General features: G+C 40.6%; 1 protein-coding gene across 1 annotated transcript in view; it reads left to right on the top strand.

Annotated features, from left to right (window-relative positions):
• The window catches only part of ZRSR2 (zinc finger CCCH-type, RNA binding motif and serine/arginine rich 2), a 40,038-nt gene extending 23,106 nt beyond the window's left edge, over positions 1–16,932 (top strand). The window contains exons 7-10 of the mRNA XM_049767455.1: positions 444–657; positions 12,494–12,549; positions 13,243–13,352; positions 16,403–16,932. Of these exons, the coding sequence (XP_049623412.1) occupies positions 444–657; positions 12,494–12,549; positions 13,243–13,352; positions 16,403–16,932 (910 nt within the window). The remainder of the gene's footprint in view (positions 1–443; positions 658–12,493; positions 12,550–13,242; positions 13,353–16,402) is intronic.
• Positions 16,933–20,397: the final 3,465 nt, after the last annotated feature.

Raw genomic sequence — 20,397 nt, 5'->3', positions numbered from 1 at the left:
GACTCCAAGTGTCAAAGGGAAAAAGTATAAGAATGCCTTGAACATTATGAAATACTGTCCAGCTAGAAGATAGTTATCAATTCTCTGAACTGGAGATTTAGATTACCCCATAGTGAATGAATTGAAAATTGCATAGAACCCTTTCTTATTTTCACCTGCCTCTCAAGGCTAATAAGGTTTAAGGCCAGCTTTATACTTTAATGAGTCAGTAATTGATCCTTCACCGATTAGTTTTTTTCTGTGCTGTACCAGGGATCAAATCCAGTCTCTGGCATGCAAGGGGGTCTACTGCTAAACCACACTCCCAGCCCTTTGAATCATGTTTAGTTTTTGACATTGGCTTTGGAATGAGGTGTGGGGTCTTGTAGTTATGCTGAAACAGCACAGTTACTTGAGTCTTCAGAGTTTAAAGCCGACTTTCGGGGTTTCCCTTTGGTACACAGGTGTTCTCGGAAACACACTCTACCCATCTCAAGCCCCACCCTTCTCATTAAAAGCATGTTCATGACATTCGGCATGGAGCAATGCAGAAGGGATGATTACGACACAGATGCCAACTTGGAGTACAGTGAAGAGGAAACCTACCAGCAGTTCCTAGAGTTCTATAATGATGTCCTCCCCGAGTTCAAGAATGTGGGCAAAGTGATCCAGTTCAAGGTGGGTACATACAGGGCACAAGAAGCAGGACTTGGGGCTTCCCACTAGGGCTGAGAGCTTGGGCACAGGCTGAATGCCTGGTGGGACCTTGTGATCTGGTACAGTACTGGCTGGCACAGCATCCAGGTGCTTAGGTAATGTGCCCTTTCTCTTTCTTCACCACTGAGATAGCGTAGGACATGGAGTGAAAAATGTGTCATTTTCACAAACATGGCATTTTTTTTTTGGTTTTTGGGCCACACCCGGCGTGCTCAGGGGTTACTCCTGGCTCTATGCTCAGAAATAGCTCCTGGCAGGCATGGGGGACCATATGGGACACCGGGATTCGAACCAACCACCTTTGGTCGTGGATCGACTGCTTGCAAGGCAAACGCCACTGTGCTATCTCTCCGGGCCCTTTTTTTTTAAAAAAATATAATTTTTATTTTAATTATAGTGGCTTACATATTGTTCACAGTAATATTCCAGGTACATATTTACATTGAATCGGGAATTCCCACCACCGAATTGTCCTCCCACATCTGCTCCCATCCTGCCTCCCATATCCTCCACTCTCCCCCCAGGGGCTGCTAGAATGCGTGATCCCTTCTGTGTCTAGTTTATTACTTAGTGGTCTTATAACTGTTTGGTCTTGGTGCCTCCATTACTGCCCCCTCTATTTGGGAGGCGGGACTAGAAAGTTCAAGTTATGTGGTTTTGTTTGAGTAAGAGAAAAGTAATATAATGGGATAAAAATCGACTACGCCGACTATGAGCAGAGTCATTCTAGAGGCTCTCATCCTTGGTTTGAGGGATGAAGGGGAAAAAAAGGTGAAACACCACAACAGTTCAAAAAGAGGAATCAAATAAGATATCCAGTGAGCAATGCAGCAATAAAAATATGCACCACATAGTTGCCATGGTCGTGATAGGAAATATGGCCAAGCGCAAAAAGGAAGAAGAGAAAAAAAGAAAGAAAAAGTAAATATATAAATAAAAACTGGAGAACTAATTCAATACCCCAAAACAAAGAAATCAACAAAAACTAGATAAAAAAATAAAAAAGGATTATTTAGTGTTTTTTGTCTCTTCCCCCCCCCCCTGCATAGGCACAGTAAATATTGGGGGTCATCTGAAAGGGGAATCCCCTTGGCCTAAGAGATACAGGGTTTCTCTACCCTTGGAATATATTGTCATGAGATTATCTATAGACTCCTTTCACGTTCATTTACTCTTCCCTTGGTGTTTTTTTGTGACGTATGGAAGACTTCTGCTCCGATCTGGTTGATAAAAACAGACCTCTTAAATCTAGAGGTCTCAGTCTGTGCACAGGTCAAGGAGTGCAACTTATGATGAAGAATTTCTTTGTGATTTTAGAAGTTCTGTTTCCTCGATGTCATTTTAATCTGTTTTCTGTGGTTAGTGGTCTTGGCCCTTGCGCTGAGACTCAGATGGAGCCTGGAATATCGTCTTTTGTTATGTTTCCAGAAGACACATTCAGTTGCAATTGCCTCAGTCAGGACTCTGGAATTAGAGGTCATGATTGTTGTGCAGGACATAGACCAAACCCTAGACTAGGGCTTTCTTGTTGGTCCCAGGATACATACTGCCCGGTCATGGTTCTATCACCAGTCATCTGTAGATCACGTTCTTGGCTTTTGTACGGCCCATAGTGTGATAAGTCTTCTGATTTTGTTTTATCATTAGTTGGTAAGGTAGGATAATCTGTTCTTATGTCCATTTGTTCCCAATTTCCTCGTCAGGATATCATATTAGAACTGGCACAAAACATGGCATTTTCTACACACAAGGGTCCACATGGAAAGTATGTCACCTAGTTACTGCTTTGGGGGTCTCTTTTTCCCCCAAATTTTTATTTATTGATTTATTTTAAATCACCATAAAATACAGAGTTAAAGAGTTGTTGATAGTTGAGTTTTAATTATACAATGTTCCAATGCCCATCCCTTCATCAGTGTTCATTTCCTGCCACCAGTTTCTGCAATTGCCCTCCTGTCCTGCTGTAACCCCAAACCTGCTTTGAAGGCAGACACTTTTCTTCACTCTTTTTTCCTGTTTTTCCTTTTAGACACTGGTTTAACACTGTGACTGAAGGGATATCACAAATTTCTTCTTTTTTTTTAATCCCTGTAATTACCAGATCTGGTCCCTTAACCCTTTCCTATAGCAAAGGTAAACCTGAGAGCCACAATCAAAGCATATGAAAGTATTTTCTTTTTTATTTTATTTAAACACCTTGATTACATACATGATTGTGTTTGGGTTTCAGTCATGTAAAGAACACCACACATCACCAGTGCAACATTCCCATCACCAATGTCCCAAATCTCCCTCCTCCCCACCCGACCCCCGACTGTACTCTAGACAGGCTTTCCATTTCCCTCATACATTCTCATTATTAGGACAGTTCAAAATGTAGTTATTTTTCTAACTAAACTCATCACTCTTTGTGGTGAGCTTCTTGAGGTGAGCTGGAACTTTCAGCTCTTTTCTCTTTTGTGTCTGAAAATTATTATTGCAAGAATGTCTTTCATTTTTCTTAAAACCCATAGATGAGTGAGACCATTCTGCGTTTTTCTCTCTCTCTGACTTATTTTACTCAGCATAATAGATTCCGTGTCCATCCATGTATAGGAAAATTTCATGACTTCATCTCTCCTGACAGCTGCATAATATTCCATTGTGTATATGTACCACAGTTTCCTTAGCCATTCGTCTGTTGAAGGGCATCTTGGTTGTTTCCAGAGTCTTGCTATGGTAAATAGTGCTGCAATGAATATAGGTGTAAGGAAGGGGTTTTTGTATTGTATTTTTGTATTCCTAGGGTATATTCCTAGGAGTGGTATAGCTGGATCATATGGGAGCTCGATTTCCAGTTTTTGGAGGAATCTCCATATCGCTTTCCATAAAGGTTGAACTAGACAGCATTCCCACCAGCAGTGGATAAGAGCTCCTTTCTCTCCACATCCCCGCCAACACTGTTTATTCTCTTTCTTTGTGATGTGTGCCATTCTCTATGGTATGAGGTGGTATCTCATCGTTGTTTTGATTTGCATCTCCCTGATGATTAGTGATGTGGAGCAATTTTTCATGTGCCTTTTGGCCATTTGTATTTCTTCTTTGTCAAAGTGTCTGTTCATTTCTTCTCCCCATTTTTTGATGGGATTAGATGTTTTTTTCTTGTAAATTTCTGTCAGTGCCTTGTATATTTTGGAGATTAGCCCCTTCTCTATGGGTATTGGGTGAATAGTTTCTCCCACTCAGTGGGTGGCTCTTGTATCCTGGGCACTATTTTCTTTGAGGTGCAGAAGCTTCTCAGCTTAATATATTCCCATCTGTTAATCTCTGCTTTCACTTGCTTGGAGAGTGCAGTTTCCTCCTTGAAGATGTCTGTAGTCTCAATGTTCTGGAGTGTTTTGCCTATGTGTTGTTCTATATATCTTATGGTTTTGGGTCTGATATCGAGGTCTTTAATCCATTTGGATTTTACCTTCGTACATGATGTTAGCTGGGGGTCTAATTTCAATTTTTTGCAAGTGGCTAGCCAGCTGTGCCAACACCACTTGTTGAAGAGGCTTTCCCTGCTCTATTTAGGATTTCCTGCTCCTTTATTAAAAATTAGGTGATTGTATGTCTGGGGAACATTTTCTGAGTATTCAAGCCTATTCCACTGATCTGAGGGCCTGTCCTTATTCCAATACCATGCTGTTTTAATAACTATTGCTTTGTAGTAAAGTTTAAAGTTGGGGAAAGTAATTCCTCCCATATTCTTTTTCCCAATGATTGCTTTAGCTATTCTAGGGTATTTATTGTTCCAAACGAATTTCAAAAATGCCTGATCCACTTCTTTGAAGAATGTCATGAGCATCTTTAGAGGGATAGCATTAAATCTGTATATTGCCTTGGGGAGTATTGCCATTTTGATTATGTTAATCCTGCCAATCCATGAGCAGGGTATGTGTTTCCATTTCCGCGTGTCCTCTCTTATTTCTTGGAGCAGAGTTTTATAGTTTTCTTTGTATAGCTCCTTCACATTTTTAGTCAAGTTGATTCCAAGATATTTGAGTTTGTGTGGCACTATTGTGAATGGGGTTGTTTTCTTAATGTCTATTTCTTCCTTATTACTATTGATGTATAGAAAGGCCATTGATTTTTCTGTGTTAATTTTGTAGCTTGCCACCTTGCTATATGAGCCTATTGTTTCTAGAAGCTTTTTGGCCGAGTCTTTAGGGTGTTCTAAGTAGAGTATCATGTCATCTGCAAACAGTGAGAGCTTGACTTCTTCCTTTCCTTTCTGGATTCCCTTGATATCTTTTTCTTGCCTAATTGCTATAGCGAGTACTTCCAGTGCTATGTAGAATAGGAGTGGTGAGAGAGGACAGCCTTTCTTGTGCCAGAATTTAGAGGGAAGGCTTTTAGTTTTTCTCCATTGAGGATAACATTTGCCAGTGGCTTTTGGTAGATGGCCTTAACTATATTGAGAAAGGTTTCTTCCATTCCCATCTTGCTGAGAGTTTTGATCAAGAATGGGTGTTGGACCTTATCAAATGCTTTCTCTGCATCTACTGATATGATCATGTGATTTTTATTTTTCGTGTTGTTGATGTTGTGTATTATGTTGATAGATTTACGGATGTTAAACCATCCTTGCATTCCTGGGATGAAACCTACTTTATCATAGTGGATGATCTTCTTAATGAGGCTTTGAATCCTATTTGCCAGGATTTTGTTGAGGATCTTTGCATCTGCATTCATCAGTGACATTGGTCTGTAATTTTCTTTTTTTCGTAGCATCTCTGTCTGGTTTAGGTATCAAGGTGATGTTGGCTTCATAAAAGCTATTTGGAAGTGTTTCCATTTGTTCAATTTGATGAAAGAGTCTTGCCAGGATTGGTAGTAGTTCCTCTTGGAAAGTTTGAAAGAATTCATTAGTGAATCCATCAGGGCCTGGGCTTTTGTTTTTGGGCAGACATTTGATTACCGTTTAAATTTCATCAATAGTGATGGGGGTGTTTAGATATGCTACATCCTCTTCCTTCAACCATGGAAGATGATAAGAGTTCAAGAATTTATCCATTTCTTCCAGGTTCTCAATTTTAGTGGCGTAGAATTTCTCAAAGTAGTTTCTGATTACCCTTTGAATCTCTGTCATATCAGTAGTGATCTCTCCTTTTTCAATCCTAATACGAGTTATCAAGTTTCTCTCTCTCTTTCTTTGTTAGTTTTGCCAGTGGTCTATCAATCTTGTTTATTTTTTCAAAGAACCAACTTCTGCTTTCGTTGATCTTTCAGATTGTGTTTTGGGTTTCCACTTTGTTGATTTCTGCTTTCAGCTTTGTTATTTCCTTCTGTCTCCCTATTTTTGGGTCCTTTTGTTGAGCACTTTCTAGTTCTATTAGCTGTGTTATTAAGCTACTCAGGTAAGCTCCTTCTTCCTTCCTGATGTGTGCTTGCAAAGCTATAAAATTTCCTCTCAGTACTGCTTTTGCTGTGTCACATAAATTCTGATAGTTTGTGTCTTTATTGTCATTTGTTTCCAGGAACCTTTTTATTTCCTCCTTGATTTCATCTCTGACCCACTGGTTATTCAGTATGAGGCTGTTTAACTTCCAGGTGTTAAAGTTTTTCTTCTGTGTCCCTTTGGAGTTCACAAATAATTTCAGAGCCTTGTGGTCAGCGAAGGTAGTCTGCAAAATTTCTATCCTCTTGATATTATGGAGGTATGTTTTGTGTGCCAGCATGTAGTCTATCCTGGAGAATTTCCCATGTTCTTTGGAGAAGAATGTGTATCCAGGTTTCTGGGGATAGAGTGTCCTATATATATCCACTAGGCCTCTTTCTTCCATTTCTCTTTTCAAGTCTAGTATATTCTTGTTGGGTTTCAGTCTGGTTGACCTATCCAGTGTTGACAAAGCCGTGTTGATTTCTCCCACAATTATTGTGTTGTTATTGATATTATTTTTCAGATTTGTCAACAGTTGTATTAAATATTTTGCTGGCCCCTCATTCGGTGCATATATGTTTAGGAGAGTGATTTCGTCCTGCTCTACATACCCCTTGATTAATATAAAATGTCCATCTTTGTCCCTTACAACTTTCTTGAGTATAAAGTTTGCATTATCTGATATTAGTATGGCCACTCCAGCTTTTTTATGGGTGTTGTTGCTTGGATAATTTTTTTCCAGCCTTTTATTTTGAGTCTATGTTTGTTCTGACTATTTAGGTGCGTTTCTTGTAGGCAGCAGAATGTTGGATTGAGTTTTTTGATCCATTTAGCCACTCTGTGTCTCTTAACTGGTGCATTTAGTCCATTGACATTGAGAGAATGAATTGTCCTGGGATTTAATGTCATCTTTATATTGAAATTTGGTGTGTCTTTTGGTTAGTCTTGTCTTAAATTAGGTCTTTCAGTTTTTCTCTTAAGACTGGTTTTGAGTCTGTAAAGTTTCTGAGCTGTTTTTTGTCTGTGAAACCATGTATTCTTCTGTCAAACCGGAAAGTGAGTTTTGCTGGGTACAGTATTCTAGGTGAAGCATTCATTTCATTCAGTCTTGTTACAATATCCCACCACTGCTTTCTGGCATTGAGTGTTTCTGGTGACTGATCTGCTGTAAATCTCAAGGATGCTTGCTTGAATGTAATTTCCCCTTTTGATCTTACTGTTTTCAGAAATCTGTCTCTATCTGTGGGATTCGTCATTGTGACTAGGATGTGTCTTGGGGTAGTTTTTCTGGGGTCTCTTTTGGTTGGTACTCTTCAAGCATGCAGGATTTGATCACATATATTCTTTAGCTCTGGAAGTTTCTCTTTAATGATGTTCTTGACCGTTGATTCTTCCTGGAAATTTTCTTCCTGGGTCTCTGGGACTCCAATGATTCTTAAGTTGTTTCTGTTGAGCTTATCATAGACTTCTATTTTCATCTGTTCCCATTCTTTGACAAATTTTTCCATTGTCTGTTCATTTGCTTTAAGTTTTTTTTCCAATCTCTCCTGCTGTATGGAATTGTTATGTATCTCATCTTCCACAGCACCAAGTCTATTCTTAGCTTCTGATACCCTGTCCCAGAGCTTATCCATTTTGTCATTCACTTCGTTTACTGACTTTTTCAGGCCTGCTAGTTGACATGTTATTTCAGTTTGGAGTTTTGTGATTTCTGCCTTCATATTTTCTTGGTTCTTATTAGTGTTCTGTTCAACTCGATCTTACTCTTGTTCCACCTATGATTCTTTGACCCCAGGGCTCCTGCAGATGAGCTGCCAAGTACAGAATGGATTTGCTTGTGATGGCAGAAATTGTGTGTAACCCAGTGTTTATTCTACTTCACACTTCACTGAGCTTACTCTTGGCAGTGTGTGAGCACCATCACCTAAGTGTATGCTCTGAGCTACCCAAGCACAGAAAGCACCAGTCTGTTTTTGACTTACGTTGATTTTACTCAGTGCATATTTCCAATCCTCTGCTTAGCGTTCCCACACTGGACTTTTCTAGTGGAGTTCCCACACTGAGATGGAAAGGAGATTCCATTATCCAGAAGAATTTTAGATGTTCCTTAGGCAATAAGAGAGTTAAATGACTGCTGCTCCAGGACCATAACAGATGGATCCCACCATAGTCGGTCTCCTGACTTAAGTTGAGATTTGGCCTGATTGGAACCCAGATGATTCTATTCTATAACTGGCATGAGAAAGAAAGTAGGCCATGGGTCTTAGGTACTAGTGGGGATTGACTAGGCGGAGAGTAGCTGCTGACCAACATGCTCAGGAGAGCGAAGGCTAGACTTCTGGTTGCTGGTTTCCACATATTATTTCTTTCTGTTATATTTTGTTTTTCCTTGTGCATGCCTTCCTATCTCCTCTACACCAGCAGTGGTCACACCCCAACCCCATGGAGTAAACCTTAACTGCACTGCCCTGTGCTCCTCAGCATATCTCTTGACCTCTATGTGCCTTTACCTCTTTCTCGCCACCCCAAACCCCACAGAAAGCCAGAACCTGGCCCACATTGCTGGGCTCCCTGTCGCCCCTGCTCCACACATCCAGGGAGTTGGTGGAGCCACTTCCAAAGCTGCCAACTAGTGAGCAAAAATCCCATCAAGAACCAGCCCGCACAGAACTGTGGGGACTCAGCTCCTGGTCCAAATTTTGTTGGCCAAGCTCAAGCTAATTAATTTCGCAGCTTACATACACACTTATTTGATAAAGTTTTAGTAGGACACTTTTCTAGAATACTAAATTTATCCTGGAAAATGAATAATGAGGCCTAGTGAGTGGTGGAGTTAGTGATCTTGCCGTCCCAGCTCCTCGTGTGACTACCATTGATACCCCAAAGCCTTTCAGTCCCCCTTCTCAGGATGCCATATAAACCCCCTCCTATGAACATCCTGCTTTGTGGGAGATGCTCTCAGTAAATGCAACTTAGTAAGAATTGTTGGAAGTCGAGCCTCACTTTTCAAACGCAAAGGTAAGTATTAGTGTGAATATTTGCAGACCTTTTAATACAGTTATATAAAGCCTTATCACACTTGTCTTATTTGTTTGTTTTGGGGACTTTCCCAGCAGTCCCCAGAGATGGCTATTTGCTCTGTTCTCAGGAATCACTCCCAGTTCTCTAGATATCAGACTGTGCATGCAGCCTTTGAGCTATTTCTGCTCTGTATTTGTTACTTTGGAAAACTAAATGTTTTCAGCATAACTGGTAATGGAGACAGTGCATATTAATATGAGCTACTATTCACCTCTAACAGGGAAATGGTGATAATTGTACTTATCCTAATATGAACTGAGGATGATATAAATTTACAAAGCTGCTTCAAAGAACTGTAAGTTGGTACCTAGTGACCACGAGGTGGGCAGGTCATTCTTCGTGCGCACACTAGAGAAATCCTTCTGCCCACAGAGGCATGCTTCTGACATGGACTACAGCTCTGGCTGGGAAAGCTGGCTGAGAAGTGCCTGGAATATTGATCATTAGCATAGTGCATAAATAAGTTTGGTAATTGGCTCTATCCTGTTGCCGGCTAACTTTGGTCCGCCAGATTTCATGGACTCCCTCTTGGGGTCCGGTTTGAATTACAGGGCTTCTTTGAGTCCTCTTTGATGACAGCGTATACACAGATGGCGAAATATGAAGAAATGATGAGAGCACACATGATACGTGTATAGAGAACAGTGTTCTGAGTTTAATATCCAAACTAGGGGGGTTTATAAGGGGTATATTACATTTTTGTAAAGTACAACAGAAAATTATCAGTGTACATTTTTTTTTGGTTTTTGGGCCACACCCGGTAACGCTCAGGGGTTACTCCTGGCTATGCGCTCAGAAGTTGCTCCTGGCTTGGGGGACCATATGGGACACCGGGGGATCGAACCGCGGTCCATCCAAGGCTAGCGCAGGCAAGGCAGGCGCACCTTACCTTTAGTGCCACTGCCCGGCCCCTAGTGTACATTTTTTGATGTTTAAAACAATACAATAGGCTCTAGGTAGTTTGTGATCTTAGAATAGAATATAGTTCAGTTAGGATCCCAGAGGATAAAAGGAAGGTAAACTTTTACATTTCAAAGTACCATATTTTCAGGCGTATAAGACAACCCCCTACTTTTCTGTTTTTTCTATTATTTTCTTATTTTTCTTCGTTAAAATATAGGGTTTAGGCTATTAGCCATATAAGACTACCTCTCTTTTAATGCACACCAAATGGAAATTAAAAAACGTAAGAGAAAAGGAGTAGAACCCTCAAAGGTTAAAGTATATGTTTAATAAATCTAGATTTTGGATTTCCAACAATTATTTTATATTTGTCATTTGTAATGAGTGACTGTTATTTTTTAATTGTTATCTACATTGAGAGCAGGGAGAGGGGGCTCCTCCAAGAGCAGCTGGCTGGGATGCAGTGACTAATAGGACAGCTAGAGGGAGACAGAGCGCCTCCTCTGTGTCCCATAAAAGCAGCTTCTCGGTGTGCCCTGAAAGATTAATCATAACAAACAGAGGACTGAGTGATGATGCTGCAGTAAAGGGGGGGGGGGCAGATCACTTGTCCCTGAAGCTGGAGTAAGTTTCAGCATGCCATATACTGGCACATAAGATGACTCCCAACTTTTAAGAAGTTTTTCATGGGTTAAAAAGTCATTTTATATGCCGGAAAACACTGTAGTTCCTCTCAGGCCTGGCCCTAGATGTCATACTGATGTAAATTAAGAGATTAGCCAGAAGCCAGCTTTCCTATAACAAATTTCCGAAGGGAACAGATTTCTAGTTTAGGGGCTAAGACTAACTTCCTAAATTCTGGTTTTGAAAGAGATAAACTATTTGAAAGAGGTATAGAATTTCTATCTAGTAAAATTCAATAGCCCAATGCTATACTGGCCAAACCTTTTTGGAATGTAAATTAGTTAGCAGGTATTCAAAGTCACTAGGGAAAGTCCCTGAAGCAAAGCAATCCTTTCTGTTATAAACTGCTATGGTGTTTAAAGAAAAGGAGAGAAGAAATTGTTTTGTTTTGTTTCATTTTGATGCTGAATATTCCAGGTAAAGATAAATTTAATCAGGTATATATTGCCTGTAAAACTCCTTATGTTAGGTGAGAAAGGTTTTACTGTATACACAGCAGAAGGGAATGTGTGTGTATATATATATATGTATATATATACATATCTATATGTATATAAATTAAAAAGAAAGCAGAATTTCAGTTTCATTAAAAGAACGTCTCATTCAATTATCCACACTGAGAGGGAAGACTCAGTTGGCCTATTTGTGAGAGATCTCAGGAATCTTCCAGCCATCCACACTTGAGGGAAAAGACTTTTCAGTGGGCCTGCTGGTAATATTTCCTCAGGAATTTTTGATCAGCTACCCATGCTAAGGTTATGAATTATGAACCTCCTAGCAGGTCTTCTGACTTACTTCCTCTAGATATATTAAGATTCCTATTACGTTAAATCTCTGACACTATCCAGTGCACATCATTAAAATGAGTAATTAAGTTTATGTCATTGCATCTTGAAAAGAATCTGGAATACTATTTATATAAAACTTGAAAATGTAAACAATGTACATGTTTCTTTTGCATATGTATATGTGATCTGTGTTTTTCCAATGTGCATAATAGTTATTGATCTATGTTCTATATACATACTTTAAGACTATGGCATACATAGATAGATGAACATTTTCTGTTGGGTGCATATAGGGTTATGAATATACATATATAAAGAGAGCAATGGACTGGAGAGATAGCATGGAGGTAGGGTGTTTGCCTTGCATACAGAAGGACAGTGGTTCAAATTCCGGCATCCCATATGGTCCCCCGAGCCTGCCAAGGGTTATTTCTGAGCATAGAGCCAGGAGGAACTTCTGGCTGCTGGGTGTGACCCAAAAAAAAAAAAAAACAAAAAGCAACAAAAAAAGAGCATTATGTGTATGTGTGTTTGAAAATGGAGAATGCGCCAACCTTAGGAGATGCCTCCTCTCTCTGAGGGAGGAGAGAGAATAGAATGGAAAGGCTTTAAGTGTCTTCAGTGTTTTATTGACTTAAATATTCTTAATCAAATATGGAAATGTTAGTGTTAAATCTGGGTGAGATATATTTCTATTTCATGCCTGTGTGAAACACTTTACAGTTATGGAAAACAATGAGTCTGTTTAACAGAGATCAGATTGCTGGGCCTTTATGGCTGCTAGTGCTGATGTCTGCTTTCAGTAGACCTGTGCATGGGGTATAGTCACCATATTGGAACATTTGGTGGAAAACTCTCTTTGGTAACAGTAGGATTCGGAGAATGGAGGGTTTCCTGTCCTTGAGTTTTAATAATGGATATCCTCATTGCTCCTTAGGTCAGCTGCAACTTGGTACCTCATCTGAGGGGCAATGTATATGTTCAGTATCAATCGTGAGTATTGTAAACATTACGTCTTCCCACCTTGTCACATGGAGGGTGGTGGCTCTGCTAGCCTTGGAAATGTTTCCTCTGAGTATCTAGCTCCTGTAGGCAGGGTATTTTCACAAGCATTAAGAACTGACGTGGGAATATAGCAGGATCTGGAAATAATGCATTTGTATATCATCTTTGTATACTCAAGTAACAAGGAATCTTTTCCTTGTACACTTTAGTAATTAAAATACAAACTGAAAGGGGGTAAGTAGACTAGAGGATAGAAAAGTGAATTGACAGAGTCAGAAATTAAGCCTGACCTAATCTGAGCATGCCTTTGGTTCCTCCAAGTAAGTACCTCCTTTCTGGCTTTTGGCCTGGGCCAAGCCATGCCATGGCCAGTAGGCTCAATTTCCCATTGTAATTAGAGGCACAGCAGTCATAGCTGGGAAAGAATAGGCTCTGCAGTAGAAAACTTACATTTTTAATGGTTCAGTCTTTTGGTTTTAAGAAGCTTCAATTCAAGGCAATGTTGGGATGGTTGGTAAGAAGGTTCCTGAATGAATTGTGAGCTTCAAGAGCTTGAGTACTCTAATGCTGCCTCCCTAGGCAGTACAAAATAAACTCCTAAGTGTTAGTTATCAGTGGGATGGATGATTTTCCATTTTAGAACCTTAACATGACGTGTATCCTTTTCTTTGTGCTTTAAAGTGAAGAGGAGTGCCAAGCAGCCCTTTCTCTGTTTAATGGACGATGGTATGCAGGCCGCCGGCTTCACTGTGAATTCTGCCCTGTGACCCAATGGAGAATGGCCATTTGCGGTAAAGTTCAGCGTGACTTGTTACTTCTGGTTGTTCCACTACTATACAAAGGGATATTCTCAGAGGGAAACCATTCCTTACAGGGGACCTGGGAAACTTTTTGCCTCATGCAGTAGATGGCAGAAATCTTTATATCACATTGATTGATTGATTGATTGATAAGGTGGCTTTTTTGTTATTATTTGTTTGCAGTACCAGGGATGGAACCCATGACCTCCTATTGGAAATATGTAATAGACCATGTGATCTGGGTCACTTTTTAGCAGGAGGTGACTGAGGTTCTGATGTAGTGATGACACCTTTGCGGCTGCAATGCCTGTCTTCTCTGTCTGTCCTGGGCTCTGACACCACAGGATACCCATGAAGTCGAATCCCTGGGAAACCACTCTTCCTCCATCAATTACCACTTCCATTGGTGTTCCTTCTTGGGTGCTAACTTGTCCTTGCAGTGCTGGGGACTGGACCCAACCCTGAGCTATGGTTTCTCTTTCCTTATCCCTATTGAGTCTTCTGTCACTTTTTCCACCTCAATCATGAGTTAATGGGTCTGGAGACATTTCCTGTTTCACTTCAAGGTGTGCTTTGATGCTGTGGTTGGATTGTAGCATAAGAGCTGCCAAACTGACTCATTGGAAAGAGGTCTCAAGACAGGAAGTGAGTCAACCCCAAGGGGTCAGCACTTCATAAGACGTTTTACTTTCTCCCCTGTAGACTTAAATGAACAGCCTCTTATGAAAAGACCCCAGAAACAAAGAAATGAGGCCAGATTTGGATAGAATGGACACTTTTCTTGCCCTTTTCTGTGCTTTACACTCGGCTACTTAAGTAAGCTCTTAGTAAAATGATTAACCCATCACTTATTAAAGTCTGAATCTCTGATAGCCTCATCTTAATGGATGCTGTCATTCAAAACTCTTGGGCTTAAGGGGGAGAATATTTAGAATTTCTTGCTCTGGGAAAACAAATGAACCATTCTACCTGAAGTTTAAAGGCAGGGGTCTGACAGCAGGAACTCTTGTCTTCATAAAGGTAGTTCAGTTTCTCTCAGTGCAGGAGAAGCCGAAGTGATCGCAGAAAACTGTTTCTGCCTACAAATGACTCTCCACTCCATCCCCAGCAGTAGATAATGCTTTTTATTTAAAAAAAAACAATAGCCATATCTTTTTTCTAGTAACTAATGCTGTTGAACATCTTTTCTTTTTACTTTTTTTTTTTTTTTTTGGTTTTTGGGTCACACCCGGCGGTGCTCAGGGGTTACTCCTGGCTGTCTGCTCAGAATAGCTCCTGGCAGGCACGGGGGACCATATGGGACACCGGGATTCGAACCAACCACCTTTGGTCCTGGATCAGCTGCTTGCAAGGCAAACACCGCTGTGCTATCTCTCCGGGCCCTGAACATCTTTTCATGTCGTGATTGACTACTGTCTAGTGGAGAGATGTTTGTTCAAATACTTTGCCTGTTTTCAGTTATTTTTTCTGATTATTTCTAATTATGGAATGGTATGAATTCTTAATAGTAAACAGTTTCCATTATCACAGATATGATTTACAAGTATGAAGCCCTAGAGTGTTTTGGGATTATGGGACCGCACCCAGCAGTGCTAGGTCAGAGCATACAGTGCTAGCAATAGAACTAGGGGATCTTGTACATGCAAACCATGTGCTCTAGCCCTTTGAGCTGTCTCCTGGCCATTTAACCCAAATATTTTTTTATGTTTAATTTATCTGGTTTATTTTTCACTTATGCTTTTGGTGTCCTATTCGAGAATCAATTGCCTAGCCTCTTGTTAAAAACTTATTTAAAGGAAATTTACTTCTTGTACAGCAGGTAGGGCCCTTACCTTGCAAGTAGCTGATGACTCTGTTTTGATCCTCAGCACCACATATGTCCCATCAAGCACTGCCAGAGTGATCCTAGAGAACAGCTAGTAGTAAGCTCTGAGTACCAACAGATGTAGCCCCAAAAGATTTAGTGATATATTTATGTTTGGAACTCCTTTCTATTTTTATTCTTTTTTTTTAAGTAGTACGTAGTAGGAAGGTATTTCACATTTAAGTAACTTTGCATATTTGGGGAATTTACTATTTAAAGATAAAAGCTTGAAGCTTGAGAAGTGTCCAGGGGTTAAGATGCTTGTCTTACAAGAGCCTAACTGTTTTAATTGATCCCTGGCACCATGTATGATACCCCCATGCACTGCCAGGAGTACTCTTGACATAGCTGTGTGTAACCCAAAAATAAAAAAGTTTGAAAACTCTAAAAAGGGAACTTTAGGGATAATAAAGTGGGTCAGGCACTTGTTTGGCATGCAGTTGACCAGAGTTGGATTTCCAACCATCACATATGTTTTCTAAGAACTACTTAGAAATGATAGAGCATAGAGCCAGGAGTAAGCCCGAGCACAGCCAGATTGGACCTGAAAACCAAAACAAACAAGGATTGATAATCAGATATCAACCTTGTTCAGTGTCTTATTAAAAGCCAGCAGTAAGGTGAAAGCATTCAACCTGTGTCTCTCCATCTTCTTAATATGTAAGAAAATACATAGGAGCCAGACAGATACAGTGGGTAGGATGCTTGCCTTACATTCATTAGACCCAAATTTGATCCCTGGCACCCTACATGGTCTTCCGAACTGCCAGGAGTGATCTTTGAGCTCAGAGACAGGAGTAAGAGTAAGCCCTGAGCACTGTTGAGTATGAATACCCCCTCATTGCCATGCAGAGCAGGGCAGAATAGGGTGCCAGTGTGTATTTCGATCTATATTGTTAGCAGTAATATGGGGAAGCCCTAGAAACAAGCAGCACACTCACCCCTTGTTTTGCTGTGGTCTACACCACAGCCAGAGCAGGAACAGGACTGTGTCCTTAGCACGGACTTCTGCTTCATTCCTTTCCACAAGGCCCTTTGCCAGAATAAATCAGACTGTCACTTCCTAAACTGTGAGCCCCCTTAAAGTAATCCACGCGAGAGGGTTCTAATCCCCTTCCATGCATCAGTGAAGGCCCCTGTGTCAGTCAGTAATGAATGTTCTTTCCTTCCTATGCAGGGTTGTTCGAAACCCAACAGTGTTCAAGAGGGAAACACTGCAACTTCCTTCATGTGTTCCGAAATCCCAACAACGAATTCTGGGAAGCAAACCGAGACATTCACTTGTCTCTGGACCGGACTGGCCCTTTGGGAAAGAACCTAGACAGGAGAGACAGGATGGGCCACCATGATGAGTACCGCAGCCGGTCCAGGAAGAGGAGACCAAATTCTCTCCATGCTTACAAAACATACGGGGAGGCTGAGAAGAAGGGGTGGAGCAGTCACCGGGAAAGATCTCAGAAATCCTCCCAAAGCCATGAGAGGCACAGTTCGCAGTATGGGAAGAGCGAGAGAGCCCATAGCCACAGGGAACCCAGCCGCAATCAGAGGCCCAGTCAAAGCCGTAGCCATAGTTGGAGCCGCAGCCGCAGCCACAGCCAGAGGCAGAAACAGAGCGGGAGCCACAGCCGCAGTTTCTCGCGGCCCAGGAGTCGTGGTAGGAGAAAGTCAAGGAGTAGAGACAGGACTGTTCACAATCCCAAATCCTAATAAAGCGATTCTATTCTCAAATGATGGTATAACTATTTTCTTATGACTGCTGCCTCATTGAATGAGTGAGGGTTTTGAGCTCAAATGGCTTAGCAAGTCTGCTGGAGTCCTTTGTAGAAATCCTTTTCTTTGTACCACCCTTGATTTTGGATAGGCAACCAAAACTGTTTGCTAGTGAGGTGAAAATAACTTGTCATTTTACCTTCCCCTGAAGGAAAACCAGTTACCATCACAGTATTCCTTTGGTCTTTGTTTTTCTTCTTATGGTGTATACACATATTTTTTTACACAAAGATCATATGACTGTAGTTGAATATGCTTACTTTCCCCCATATAAAAAATATTGTCCTGTTTCATCAAGCCTGGTTTTTTGGTAAAGAATTTTCATTTCAAGAGTGTCATTTTCGGGCAGATGAAATCACTCCGAAGGCTGGTATACATGGTTTGCATACTCGAGTTGTGGATTTGATCGTCCACCACCACATAGTCCTGAGCAGGAAGCAGCTCCAGCCACAACTGAAGCACCATCAAGGAGTAGCCAGGTGTGGCCCCCAAATTAATCAAATTTTCCTACACCACGTCTGTAACCAAAGTGCCGTCACCCCTCCATCACAGACCCTTCCCTCCCTCCACCCATAGACCTTGAACACCTCAGTTCTGTTGTTGGGAGTCTAAGGTTTTCTATTCATTGGAATAAACTGTTGTTTATTCCATGTGTCTTACAAGTCTGCTCCCTTCTGACTTCACTAAGCATGATCCCTTCCAGTCCCATCACTGTTGTAGAAAAAGGCAAGATTGCATTTTTCATATAGCTGAGTGGTATTCCATTATATAGATTAACCATACCGCTACTCAGGGTGGGTGTTGCAAATGCCTTTAAATTGTTCTTTAGGCACCATTCAGTTTCAGGCACGCAGGGATCCAGCACTGTAGCCGCCATAGTGTATCAGCATCCTGTGCCAGTGTCTCATGGTCCCCTTCCACACTCCTTCCGCCTTGGCACACTCAGCTCTGTAGTTTGACACTTGACATGTCTTTGTGCTTCTTTTATCTCCCACATCTGAAGTTATTCTGTATCTGCCCTTCCCCTGACTGAACAAGCCTCATTCTTAATGTTATTTTTTCCTTATTTGGTATTGGGGATGTACTAATTTATCCAACTATCTATAGCCCTATTTTAGCTCTTTGTCTCTTTTTTTATTTTTATTTTTTTTTTGTTTTTGGGTCACACCCAGCAGCACTCAGGAGTTCCTCCTGGCTCTAAGCTCAGAAATGGCTCCAAGCAGGCTCAGGGGAACATATGGGATGCCAGGATTCGAACCACCATCCTACTGCATGCCAGGCAAATGGCCTACTTCCATGCTATCTCTCCGGCCCAGCTCTCTGTCATTTTTGTTTACTGTTCGGCATTCTCATGCCATGGACCACCCTTGTGGTTATGAAGTACCTTAAATTCTTCCACAGTTCCTAGGAAAAATCCCCTTGAGATGTGAATAGTAAAATCTTTCCAAATTGGCCCTCAAAAGGATTCAAACCATCCTACTTTGTCAACAAGGACTATTCTTCCCACACCACCTTGAATCCTCTTCAGTTTGGTGGATTATTTCTACATGCATTGACAAAGTCAAACTTTAATCTGCATAGAATGACCATTAAATTTGATTCTCCCATTAAAATCGCTTGTCCCTAAATCTATTGGATTTTTCTCTGTGCACTACTAAATGACCTTGATTCCCTTTCTGTTTTCAAGTACTGAAGAGCAGTCTCCATTTCTCTCCCCGTAGGTTCATTTCCACATTAGCATGTTCATGTTTTTAATGTTGTTGGTGAGTTATTTGCATCTATCTAAAGAAAGCTTATTTCTTTCATTTGCAGGAAAACTGGGGTCAATGCTATTGATGATGACTAATGTTTAAGTATTTCTGGGGGGAAAAAACAAGATTGGCCAGAGAACTTCCAGTCAGGGGCTTAATGAACAACAGCATCCTTAGATTTCAAGTCAAAAAAAAAGGAGCTTTCACACAATATTATTTTATATTTTCACACTAATAATATTTTATATTTTTCTAGTAGCCTCCTTTCCATTAAACATCCCAGGTATCTTGAATTTCAGAGTATGTGGCATTGGCAGTTTGATATTTGGAAGAACTTTGAGATACACACACGCACACACGCACACGCATGCACAATGACAGCCACTGAAAATGAGAGTTCTTTAATATGATGTATATGGCTCAGAATACATTTTACTTATAAGACTCATTTATTCTAGATTTTAATTGCCTATTTTACCTTAAAAATAACCAAATTTTTTCTGTGATTATCTACTACCTTCACTAATGTTGAATCAGTACCACTAAATTGAATATTTTTTTAGTACTTTACTAAATATGGCCAAGATAATACCCAATTAAACATGATATTCAAAGATGAATCGTTTTAATAAATCCTGGAGGAAAAAATTAGATAAACACCAGCTTGTGCTCAAGATAATTAGGAAAAATTGGTGACATTTTCTTCATCTGCCAATGGGCAGTGTGGAATGGAGAGGAGCTGCATTTTTAAACCCCTGGCAAGTTCATAGCTGTGTTGGAGGCTCTTTTAGCCAAAAGGCAGGGTTTTTTTTCTTCCTATGTTTTCCTTTAGGTACCATGGTTTATAATACTGTTAATGACTGTAGCATATGCTGTGCCAACTCCACACTAGTATCTGTCCCTCTACCCGTGTATAGATCCCCTCCCACTGCCCACATCCTTAACAGTCTTTTAAAAACACTTTAATGATTCAAGTTTGTGTCAGATGCTTAGGATTACTATTTATGGATTTGAAATACCATAATCCCATTCCCAGCAAAGTGTCCAAGATCCTCCACCAATGGCCTCCCTAGTCTGTCCTGTCATTCTTCCTCTGCCCTCTCTTGGCTACTTAGCATTCTCAAGTCTGGAATACAGGGCCAACTATTTGTCATCCTGTGCCCTCCATTCCTTGTCCTGTTTCTCCGTACACTACAGATGAGTGAGATCATCCAGTATTTGTCTTTCTCCTTGACTTTGTTAAGCATGACACCCTCTGGTTCTGTCCCAAGTTGCAGCAAACTGCATGATTTCATCTTACAGCTGCATCATATTCCATTGTGCATGTATAAGACATGTGCATGTATAAGACAACTTTATCCATTCATCTGTCAGGTAGGTTTCCTTTTTATAGCAGACTAGCAAATTAATTTTGTTATAATTATTTTCTCCTTAAATAGCCTAGTTTTAGTATGACAACACATCATTTGTAGACAACAGAGTATTCTTTTATCACAATCAAAGCCTTGATTTACTGCTTCTATTGAGCAGTCATTTAAAGATCATCCGATTGGGGGGTTAACAGCAACCCTAGTCAGTGATGGTGAGTATCCAGTTGATTTGGAGTGTCTCTGATAAGCTGGTGTAATTGTGAGCAGAAAAGCCAACTGCA

This window comes from Suncus etruscus, chromosome X, assembly GCF_024139225.1.
Source record: "Suncus etruscus isolate mSunEtr1 chromosome X, mSunEtr1.pri.cur, whole genome shotgun sequence".
Lineage (NCBI taxonomy): Eukaryota > Metazoa > Chordata > Mammalia > Eulipotyphla > Soricidae > Suncus > Suncus etruscus.
Note: the sequence above shows the minus strand (reverse complement) of the source record. Positions and strands in the feature narration are given on the sequence as shown.